Consider the following 12,308-nt stretch of genomic DNA (forward strand, 5'->3'; position numbering starts at 1 on the left):
TTACCTGTAACAGCACATCTTTGTAATTTTAACCTTTTCATGCTTCGCTACTTTGCAGTGACATTTCCTTTAAAAAAAAAGGCTCTTCCTATCAAGGGATTGCAAGTGGGAGACAGACAATCAATCATAAACAGGGAAAAGAGAGGGGAAATCACAACAGCAGCAAAACACCTTTTATGGTTCCTCATCATGCACTAGCAGATAATCAATAGCTTATCAAAGCTGCCCATTTTGACTTTGCTGAGTTATTAATTCAAAAGCACAAATTCAAGTTACGAAACAGCCCAAGGTTGTAAATCTACTGTGAACTGTGCTTGTTTGACTTTGTCCATTACCTTGGATTTACCAGCAATCTGGTGGCCCCTGCAGGGCTGCAGTTAGAGGGGAAAGAAGGGGAAAAAAAGCCAACGAAGTTTGTTTGGAAATTGTAAAAGGGGTGACTGCGCCCACGAGAGGATTTTATCATTGCTTTCCACTGGCTTTCCCACTTCCAAAGCAATTCCAGGTTGCCTATCAGTTCATCTTGCATTTATGCTTAAATTTAATTAGAAAAATTGCTATCTGCCTCTTGCCTGTGCTGCAAATCACTTGGCCACAACTATTTGCCCTTTTCAATAAAACCCACCCCGGCACTGCAGACGTGTCGTGGAAATCATCTGCAGTTCCCCTTCCCTAATCTGAGTCACCTAAATTGCTAATGAAAAATTAATACCTGACAAAATGGGTCAATTTGCTCATCTTTCAGTGGCAAAGGGACTATTCAAAGCCTCGCTGGTGAGGTTCTTTTCTAATTTACTGAACAAACAACCCGAGCATGTAGAGATACAGACAATTTTTAAAGCATTTCTATGGTTGTTTCTTGTGCTATGGCTGAGGTGATATCCCTGCCCTGTCCACCAAATAATTTTTGGCTGGGAATTACCCAGGAATTCACATTCATCTCACAGCCCAACAGCTGACAGCACGTATTATCTTGCACCAAACATTTTAGTCTAATTAACAGCTGAGCCGGACTCTGATTATTCCAAACATAAAAAGTCACTTCTTTCTTCACCAAAATTATTTGTACAAAGAGAAACAACGCAGTTCTCCTAATGATGAGAGCTCTGTTTTCTCTGGAAGCCAGACTTGAAACATTTAATTATGCCAGGGGACATAACTGTGCTCAATCATGGTCTAATTCCAGCATGAAGTGTAAATACCATCCCCTACGAGAGCATCAGCCCCAAAAATTGGACAGCACCTATTCAGCTGAGAAAGGAATAATTAGAAACAAATTAAATCCCAAATAATTTCCTGAAGCTTGGATGCAACAGCTTGTAAGGTTCTACAGGCAGAGTAAGCCAAAGGCTGGCAAACCTCTTTTACTATGTTTGAATTAAAAAAAATCCAAATCTTAGTGCAAATAAGGCAAAGAAAATAAAGGCAGATTGAGATTCAACTGCTCCAGAAGCCAAAAACTTCCTTAACTAACCGTGAACATTTGCAGTTTTAAATGTACCACATCTAACCAAGAAAAAGAAAAGCTTTGGCAAGGAAAACTGGCAGTCTGAGCTGAAATTTTGTTTTTCTGCAATTTGACTGTCGTTAGGGGTAAATTCACTCCATGGGTTTGACTTTAAGCAGTCAGGCTTAAAAGTCAGCAAGGAAAACCCCACTTACTCTGTGGGATTTTACCCTTCATGCAGGTGAAAGAGGCATTTCTTACTTGTTGAAAGCTTTTATCAAAGCTGATTTAATCACACATACCCACTTCAACTCAGAGTAAAGTTTTAACAGGCCAAATTATGAAGACTGTGTGTTGCAGTGCCCCCAAAATCTTCCTTGGCAGCTGTATGGGGAGCTCAAGGTGAACTAGCAAGTGCCTCACACACCTCAGGAAGGTATTTGTTGTTAGTTTGTGTGGTAGATCCCTGGATCAAATGTCTTCTCTGGGCAGGGATTTCTCCCAGGAATAATGAAATAAATAAATTGATTAAAAAACCACCAGAGAAAACCCAGAACATGATGATGGACTTCACCCTCTGACTAATACCTGCCACTAGAACTAAGATGGGGAGATGCTGTTTCTAGAAGTTTTAGACATCACTTGAGCTACTGCAAGTTTGATGTCAACGTGTCTCTGTGAGAAAACTTCCAGGAGGTTTTGTGTTTGGATGGAATTGGGATTTGTACAAGTAGTTGCAAGAGAATTCAGTTGGGAAGAATTGGTAAGTGCTTTTCATCTTCGAGGCCAGAGGAACCCAAAAACCAGCCCATCCTCTGCAGTGTTAATTAGCTCTCAATAATAAGCATAAAAGTGATTTGTACAAAGTTGATTAAACCTGGATACTTAGGAAGTGTCCTGTGTTCCCAACACCAGCCTCATCCAGCAGGATTACAACACCACCTCCAAGAAATGCAGTTTTCTCCTCCTGAATCCAAACTGATGGAACCAGAGAGGTCTTTCTCTCTAATAAAAACCTGAGGGCTTCTAGGGACACTTTTTGCTCTTCAGTGTCTTTTTTCACCCCCCTCAACTGCACTGTCCTTCAAGAACTTTTTAAGCTCTTTTTGGTTTAAGCCTTTCATCTCTCAGGGCCCTGCTCTGACCCTTCTCCATGAGGGCAGCTGAGCCCACAGACCTGGGAAGGTCCCTGCTGACACAGCTCCTGAGGATTCTGAGGATAATTAGTACAAACCCAAATGTTTTCCATGTAGAAGGATCCATCAGCAGTGCAGGGACAAGCAACAACTCCCAGTGCTGAGTTGTTGAGAGGCTGAGTCCTGCCTGAGGACAAAGCCAGGCTCAAAGGTGTCCTGGAGTATAAGAGTGGGAATTACCCCCTGGAACATGACACTGGGGCACAGCCTCACAAAACCAGGCCAGCAATCAATTAATCAAACCTCATCTACATTTTGCTGCTAACTGGCTTTTCTTCTTTGCATGATGATGGAAGATACCAAGTACAGAAAGGGAGGAAACCTTCCCAAAGCACGTGTGACAGGAACAGACTGAAGGGGAAGGAGGGAGGAGAAATTATCTTTTCAAGGCTGTGAGATATTCATGAGGTTCTACCTTGTAACTCCACTTGATGGCTTCCATGTCCCCATAATAAATGCTAATTCATTCAAGTCTTCCTGATACAAAAGGAGGAAAAAAATAATTCCCAAATATAATTTAAATATAAAACTATGCCACGACAATAACAACAACAAAAAACCCAATCAACAAACAACACAGCTTTTCTTGGAAACTTTCTTGCAATCCTCTAGAGGAAATAACACATATGCAAAGCCTCTGACTTTATGAGGCAGAACTTCAAACAGTGCTGTCTTAGAATGGGCTTTGGTATCTTTTTTTGCAGGGTAATTTTGGCAATGATTATTACAGGACTCAGAAGTCAGGAGATTTTATTTCCTTTCCTGGTTTGGGAATTTGTAAAGTAGTTTTTCCTCCATCACTGGTTTCTTCCAGCTCAGCCCAAGACCATAAACAAAGCAGACACTGTATGGATTCTTCCTTGCCAATGGATCCAACTGCTCTGGGTCCAAGGGAAAGCAGCTTGGAATGGAAACACCTCAGTAAATTCATGGATAGATGCCAACTGCAGAGAAGGAACTGTGCAAGACTGAGCCAAAATATGACTCTTCCCACCTACACTAAATGCTTCAGGGGTCAGCTGAGTAGACATCTTGCCCTGCAAAGCAGGACTTCTCTTTCAAGCTATTGCTTCTGAATAATTCATACTTCAACTTTGCTCTAGATTCATTAATATTCCTTCTCATGTTCATTTCAAAATTAAAAAGCAAATTAAAAAAGAAAAAAACAAAAGGATGATGTTAAACTAAAAACAGTCCTTTAGCCTATGGAGTAGGGTAATGGTAGCTATGTAGTAGCTTAATAGTAGGTTAATACAGAATAAATATAAAACATAAAAAGATAAAATAAAGGATAAATGTAATACAGGTGTTTCCTAGTTGAATCTTTTTAGGTACCATCTGTATCTTCTAAAGGAATTATCACTTAAAAGTCAAGTAAATGTTTGAGGCACCAAGGTATAAGTTCTTCCACTTTGGTTTATCAAAATTTCTGCACGCAGATAAACAGCAGAAGGTTCAGAGTTTATCACCAGAACCAGGTTCTCGTTTCAGAGATCACATTTCTCACGGTGCAGTTTGATGCAAAAAAAAGCCAGAAAGCCAACAAAAGAAGCTGAACAGAACCTGAACTGACTGCAGCTTAGGGAGGTAAATGAAAATATTTTGTAACTCAGCACCTACATCACAGGGCAGATTTTTCCAAGCTCTGGGAGACACTGTGTCTTCCAGTGGAGCAAGGACAGGAACGGGGACAGAGCTGCACTGCCCTCATCTGAGAGCACAGTGTCCCCAGAACTGTGTGGTTTGCATTACAACCAGATAAAAAAAGAGAAGGGAATGGCCAAACACTAGTTATTAATGATTCCTGCCTCACCTGCCCCTGTACTGGGAACTGGAGCAGATATGTGCAGGCAAGATGGGGTCATCCTGGTCATCCTGAGTAATGTGGGTGCTCTGGAACCCCTGTGAGGCCACTAAGCCCAAACCAATTTAACGCAGAATTTAAAGAAGTAAAATCAACTTAAAGTAAAATGCAGTTATAAAGACTAATCAAGTGCCAAGGTGTGTGTGAAGGATGTGTAAACCAATGTACCAAGATTAAATATGGATCATCTCTCCCCTTCCCTTGACCCAGCTCAGGTACAACTGCAGCAGGACCCCTGGGGCCAGACAAAGCAAGACACTAGAATGTGTGGGATGGGAAAAGACTACGAGGCACAGGACAGCAAGACAGACAAGGCAGGGAACAGCAGGAACCTCCACACTTACAGCCTCAACCTCCCCTGTCTCCTGGCTGGAGGAAGCAGGACAGAGAGTGTGTCCTGCAACGAGCCAAGTCATGACCTGAATGTCCATGTTTAACATTATTTTAATGTCATCTTAATGTCCAAGTTAACCAGGTGGGGTAATACCTCGTGATTCAACTGGTTCTTCCTTTTTCTATTCTTAAACATATGAATCAAAGGTCATACATCAATTGAGAAATTCCTCTTTCTGTTGCCCCCCCAACAGAGATGCACACCTCCATCATACCTGGAGGGAAAGGGTGCCAGCACTGTCTTGCACCAAGAAATGATCAAGTTCTCACCTCATTTGGTGATTCACTGTGCACTCTGAGCATGAAATGAGCCTTACACTCACCTTTATCCCTATTTATGGATATACCAACATACACACTTAGTAAAAGCACCTACATGAGATAAACCCCCACTGCTCTTCAGTGCCTCTTGATCAAAACCTGACCACAAAACCAAAAAATCTTCCCAGGGACGAGTGACTAATGCTTCCTCTTCCAAAAAAAAAATATTTCTCCTAAGGTTTATAACAACCCTGCCTGGAATAACATGTCAAGTCCCTTCCCAGAAGTGCTTCTTTGGGATATTCTGAGAGTGAAACACAGACAGATCAGGAAAAGCAATTCCACAATTTACCAAATTTCAGTGAGACTCAGCCTATGCACTGAGGGAGTAGTTTGCCACTGGATCAAAGCTGGGATTTCACCACGTGCATCTTACCCTGGTTTTCTTTTGCTTAACACACGAAAGGCAGCCTAAAGCACACAGGACCTTCCTATCACAGTTCTTAATTGTGTCCACAGAAACAGAGGCCAGTTGCTTGCAAAACAAACACATCAAACTTGCCAAAACTCCAGAGGACTTACAGGATCAGTGAGTTCAGGCAGGCTGGCTTGGTAGGTGAGGGGTCTGCAGTCACGGGTGTTGTTCACCAGGACACAGGGGAGAAACACTGGTCCCAAATCGTCCCCATCCAGCACATCCACTGTCAGGGTGGTTGTACTTGTCCTTCTCTCATTCAGATTTTGGGCTCGGTCCTGTGGAGCAAATGGGGAGACTTTCTGAAGTCAGCACCTACTAAAAAGTTTGAAGCAAAGCTAAGGACAAAACACAGTTATCCACATTCCTGCTAATTACAGGAGCCTCAGAGGCTCAGGAATACAACTAGGAGGGAAAAGTTAAGAAATACTGCAAGACATCTGTCACTCAAAATAACAGAGGCTGGGAAATCTGGAGTACGAAATCCACAAAAATGCAGCAAATTTGTAGAAGATAAAAAGCCCCTCGTGCCTTATTGATAATGTGAAATTATGGGGTTTTACCCAGCAGGCAGCTGAACCCCACAGCACCAGGGGGATGGGGGAGAGGAGCAGTAAACAAAGTAACACTCAGGGGCTGAAGTTAAAGACAATTTAATGGGACAGAAAAGGAAGGGGAAATAATAATAATGGTGATAAAAGAACACACAACTGATGCACAACCCAACTGCTCACCACCCACAGACAGATGCTCAGCTGCCACCTCCCAGCCAAATGCCCCCCCTTTTATTGTTCAGCAGGATGTCACGTGTTCTGGAATATCCCCTGGGCCAGTTTGGATCAGCTGTCCCAACTGCCCCCTCCCAGCTTCTTGTGCCCCCAGCTTCTTTGTTGAGAACTCCCTGACTTGAGTGAGCACCTCCTGACCCATATCCCCGTGTCCCCAACACTGCTCTCATCCTAAATTCACACCACAGTCCTGCAGCAGGAAGAGAATTCACTCTGTCTCAGCTGAAAGCAGGACAATATCCATCCTTTTTCTATACTGTCTAAGTCATGCCCAGGTCCCACACTTCCTAATACATCCCAATTAATCCCCACCACCTTTGCTGCCTTGTTTATACACACAGATATCATTCCTCACCCTCAGAGCATCCCACTGCAATCTCCCTTGATTTCATTAGCCCTTGACTCCAGCAATGAGTTCGTTTAGCCCATGATTTTGGGGTTCATCTGTCATGGACTGTAATGCTCAATCCACCTCAATTTAAGAAAGATTTAGCACCTCTCTCCCTCTCCCCTCCCCCCAAAAAACCAGCCAGAGGACAGCTATGGGATTGACCCAAGATCTCCAAACTGTAAAAACTGTGGAAAGCTGATTTGCCCACAGAATGAGTTATACTGCTCATGATTTAAAAGGTTCAAGAACACTTCTGTCCACAATAAAGCAGCTCCAATGCTGCATCCCCCAAAAGATCTCCACACTGCATGGCAGGTTCTCATCTCTGTTAGCATGTTTTGGCTTATTTTTATTTTTTTTTATTCTTTAGGTACACAAGACACTACTGACTATTGCAACTTCTCTACTGTCTCCTTTCTTTTCTTTCTAGATGGCACAGAATAAAGCCTGAAAGTTCCTGAATTGTGGGAACCACCCACATTAATTTTACACACTGAATGATGTGCACAGTAGTAAGAGCAGCTCTTCTTTCCTCTTTTGTTATCACAGAGAGAGGACAGCACGACTAGCCATTATTTTTTTATTTTAATCAGTCAAAAGTATTTCCATTTTCATGGAGGGACTGTTGCATCAGCTTTTCTTTACAGACTTAAGGAAATATGGGCCATTAGCTGAGTCTTCTCCTCCTATCCTAATATAACACTAACAGAAAAGAAAATAAAAGGAATTTTAAATTAATTTTTTTCTGTATTTATGCCATTTAATATGGCATAAATAATTATTAATTAATATCTATATAAAAGGAATAGGTCATTGCTCTAAATCAGATGGGATACATATTTTGGAACTTCTTGGAACAGCTTCACATTTATAGTAAATATGGGAATTTCTGCATTCAGCTTTCTTCAAGGTCAGTGATAAAAAACAATTCCAGCCACAAGGAGCAGCCCTCCTCAGCTAAACTATCCTTACATTCCCTCAGTATGTGCTTTTGAGTGATACTGGATCAAAGCAGCTCCAGAGGAATTAATTCCATGCAGTATCTTCGAGATGCAAGAACAACAAACTGCTGATACTGTGACCAGTGGAGCAGAAGTGTGATTGCACACCACAGACAACAGAGGGAATGAAATGCATCCTGTGCTGTTTTATAATCCCAGAATAGTCTGGGTTGGAAGGGGCCTTAAAGCTCAGCCATCCCCACCCCCTGCCACGGGCAGGGACACCTCCCACTAGCCCAGGTTGCTCCAAGCCCCGTCCAACCTGGCCTTGGACACTTGCAGGGATCCAGGGGCAGCCACAGCTTCTCTGGGCAACCTGTGCCAGGGCCTCCCCACCCTCACAGGGAGGAATTCCTTCCTAATATCCCATCTATCCCCGCCCTCTTGGGAGTGGAAAGCCATCCCCCCTTGTCCTGTCACTCCAGGCCCTTGGAAATAATCTCTCTCCATCTTTCCTGTTGGCCCCTTCAGGCCCTGGAAGGCCACATTTAGGTCACCCCAAAGCTTCTCCTCTCCAGGTTGAACAATCCCAGCTCTCCCAGCCTTTCCTCCCAGCAGAGCTGCTCCAGCCCTCGGATCCTCTTGGGGCCTCCTCTGGACTGGCTCCAGCAGTTCCATGTCCTTGCTGGGCTGTTCCCAGGGCTGGAGGCAGCTCTGCAGGGGGGGTCTCACCTGAGCAGGGCAGAAGCTCAGGAAGCACTGAGCCAGCCCCACAGCCTGTCTTCTGTTGGCAGAATGCTGAACATGCCACAAAATATGTAGGAAAACAGACTGTGAAATGTATCTGTGCTTCTGTATCGGGGAGATGACAGAACCCCAAACGTGAGGATTCGGGAGCGAGATATCTCCAGCTGCCTCATTTCCCTCGAACGAGGTCGTATCACAACAGGGTAAACAACAAAGGAGAAGTTTTCATTTACAGCTGTTATCAGAAGGACAACAAGGGAAAAAAGCTTCCACAGCCCTCAAGGGCACCAAAAAACTTCTCTGATGACAGATATCTGAGATATAGTTTAAACATCGCTTTCCTTCTCCGCGTATTATCCACTGCCAGCCACTCTGGAAAAACCTCTCTGCACACTTGTGATATGACTTGAAGGAAAAATCACCTCTTTAGAGCAAAATGCATTTCAAACCTGAAGGATACAAGGAAATTGTATCCATTATACTCCTTTAAGCTCAAATTAGCATTGCCAGATTTGTTAGAAAATGAACACTTAGTGCCACCAGACTGCACTTTTCTGCATGGGCTGCACTGCAAATTTGCAACTTGCTCCTTGTGCCAAAAAGGTTGGCTTGTCACACACACTGAGCAGGCTTTTTTAACCAGTAATAATATGTCTGAGCTTTCAGCAGCCCAGATAAATCTTAAATTAGATCTTCAGGAGAAGAGGATTTATCAGACCTGATATTGCAGCAAGGCTTTGCCTTTGCTTGGAAAGGAAACTAAAAACCCACCTAAATCAGTGGCAGAAATGGCCTTTAAGAGATTTATACTCACATTTGCTTGAACAATGACAAAATAACGAGTCTTTTCTTCATAATTTAGTCTTTCCCGTAGAACTACTGCTCCGGACAAAGTGAGAGGAATATCAAAGGTCCTGTTGGAAGCCTGCAAAAGAGAAAACAATCTGATAAAGCTGAACATGCTTCACACTTGAAATGGGTTTTAGATGGGCTGCAATGGGATGATCCATTGGCTGCCATTCCAAGACTGCATCTGCTCTTCAGATCAGAGATTTCAAAGTTTTCTAAGTTTTCTCCCCCCCAATTTATTCCATAAGAACCCCACAAGAAATAATCTGTACGTAACAGAATTCTCTTGGATTCTTTACATATCCATTGCTACTTCCAACCACAAACTGAAGTCTGACTATTCTGCTTCTTTCCCATTTACCAGCCTGAATTTGCAGTGGTGTGTTTGGAAGAAATTATTGAGTATTGGAGATTGAGAAATCCACATTATTGTACTTATCTGCTCTTTATTCTGGCTTTCATGAGGGCAATGAAGTGGGAAACACACACAGAGCACCAGGCACACACTCAGATGCCAGTTCATGCATATGTTCATACACCAGTAAATTCAGATTTCAGGGTAGATCAGGGTGCCAAACCAGGTGAAATCCAATTTGTCCTGTGGATTTGCTCACACAGACTCAGGTTACAAAGCTGGGGCACAAGTGGCAGCAGGGCACTGCAAGATACACAGGTTTCTGACCTGAGATCCAGTTCCAATTCTACCAAATTAATCACATCAAAAAAATCCTTCTGTGTGCCCATTTACCATTAGAACACAGGTAACATTTAGGTAGGTTGAACAGGCAGTAGCAATGCAATATTCCCAGTTCTCTGCACAGAAAGCAGGCAGAGGGACACGGTACCATTCTTCCCTTAGATCACACAAACAGGGCCTTTCAGAGTCCAAACAATTGCTAAAATTGCAGTTCATTTTTCAGCAGATAAACGGGATTGCTGGTTAAATTCACCATGCTGCAGGTGTCTGTGGTGTGCAGGAAAACAGGATTGGGAAGTACCTCCCAGATTCTGCTAAATAACTGTTTGCTTATATCCGAGCTTGGGACTCATCTTGTGGGATAAAACATACACAGTTCCTACTGGGGGGAAAGAAATCAATGATGTCATTTATACTGAGGCAAAGTAGAAACCATAGAATCATGGAATGGTTTGGGTTGGAAGGATCTGAAAGCTCACCTTGTTCCACCCCTGCCATGGGCAGGGACACCTTCCACTAGCCCAGGTTGCTCTAAGCCCCATCCAACCTGGCCTTGGACACTTCCAGGGATGGGGCAGCCAGATTCTTATTCTTATCCAACATTTGACCTCTTCCCAAACTGCCTGTACCTGGAGTCTCCTTTTACTCCAACTCAGCACTGAAATGCAATCGTTCAGGGGTGATTTAAAGCTGAGCTTCCAGCTGTAAGTTTGAAGGTACCACATCAGCTCAACCCCGATCCCTCTGCAAACACCATTTATTTCTTCTTCAACCCAAACTTCAATGAAGCTCCAAGAAAACTAAAAGCTGGACTGTGTGCAGGGAAGGGAACGGAGCTGGGGAAGGGGCTGGAGCAGCAGGAGCAGCTGAGGGAGCTGGGGGGGCTCAGCCTGGAGAAAAGGAGGCTCAGGGGGGACCTTCTGGCTCTGCAAGTCCCTGACAGGAGGGGGGAGCCGGGGGGGGTCGGGCTCTGCTGCCAGGGAACAAGGGCCAGGAGGAGAGGGAACGGCCTCCAGCTGTGCCAGGGGAGGCTCAGGTGGGACAGGAGGAGGAATTTGTTGCTGGAAAGGGTGGTGAGGCCTTGTCAGGGGCTGCCCAGGGAGGTTTGGAGTGCCCAGCCCTGGAGGGCCTCACAGGATGTGTGGATGTGGCACTTGGGGACATGGGTTAGTGGTGACCTTGGCAGTGCTGAAGGAATGCTGAACTGGGTGATCTTGGAAATCTTTTCCCACCGAAACAATTCAGTTGGATTTCCCTCTAATACAGAAATGAGCAGTCTGGAAGTCAGGAATATCAAGACATTCCTTTGTCAACTGCTCTCTCCAAGAGAATAAACCTGGTTCTCCTCTCATTTCAAAACAGAGACAACAAAATGCTTCTGCACAAGAGTCTCCATAACTTAAAACCCTTGTTGGCCCATAGTTTTGACCACGGGCCAGCAAATTATAAAATGGGTTAAGCCACCAGGAAAACACAAATCAAATTACTCCCCAGAGTGTAATGCAACAGCATTATGCACATTCCCTAATTCCAGATTATCTCAAAACATTTAGAATCCTCAGCAAACACAATACAACAGATCTCCATAAAATCAGCAAGCAGGGAGGGAGTCCAGAACTAGTTTTCAGGATACATTTGTAGTAATAACCCTCAGGTATAAATAGAGCCCTCACTTTGCATCAGGAGACAGAATGTTTTTGGTAAGTGAAGTGACTTAATCCTTAGCTTGTAACAGCCAGGAGAAGTTTTATGGCATTCCTTTACATGACAGCTAGAGCCCAGCCCTACAGCAAGTATATCTGGCATTGATTTTTCTCCCTGGCTTTTATATATCTTCCCAATTAAACACAAAAAATAATAAAGCTAAATTGAATTTCTAGAGTAACACCTCTTGTTTTTATAGGTTGGGCTTTTTTTTCCAAATGCCTGCATTAGTCTCCAATGAAAGTTATGCTGGTGCTGCTGGGTTGATGGTCCACAGAATTTCACAGAACATTTTAAGTTGGAAGAGACCCACAGGGATCACTGAGTCCAATGGACTTGATGATCTTAAAGGCCTTTTCCTCCCCTAACAAGTCCATGATTATGAGCTACAATCAGCCTGCTTTTCTAATGGTCTCACTGGTGTCAAACAATACCGTGGGCAACTTCATCCCACAACAAGCAGCAGCAAGTAGAGATGTTTTGCACTAAGCTGCATTTTTGGAGCCTGGTTTTTCCCAGTTTAAGGAAGAAAAATCCACTTTCAGCATGTATCAC

The 12,308-nt window shown here is 43.6% G+C and overlaps 1 protein-coding gene across 10 annotated transcripts in view; it reads right to left on the reverse strand.

Annotated features, from left to right (window-relative positions):
- PCDH15 (protocadherin related 15) overlaps positions 1-12,308 on the reverse strand; it is a 701,112-nt gene that overhangs the window by 206,632 nt on the left and 482,172 nt on the right. For all 10 annotated transcript variants that reach the window (XM_064662188.1, XM_064662185.1, XM_064662184.1 and 7 more), the window contains 2 exons: positions 9,318-9,428; positions 5,744-5,914 (listed from right to left, as the gene is read on the reverse strand). In XM_064662188.1, the coding sequence (XP_064518258.1) occupies positions 5,744-5,914; positions 9,318-9,428 (282 nt within the window). The remainder of the gene's footprint in view (positions 1-5,743; positions 5,915-9,317; positions 9,429-12,308) is intronic.

This window comes from Pseudopipra pipra, chromosome 8 (genome assembly GCF_036250125.1).
Source record: "Pseudopipra pipra isolate bDixPip1 chromosome 8, bDixPip1.hap1, whole genome shotgun sequence".
Taxonomy (NCBI): Eukaryota; Metazoa; Chordata; class Aves; order Passeriformes; family Pipridae; genus Pseudopipra; species Pseudopipra pipra.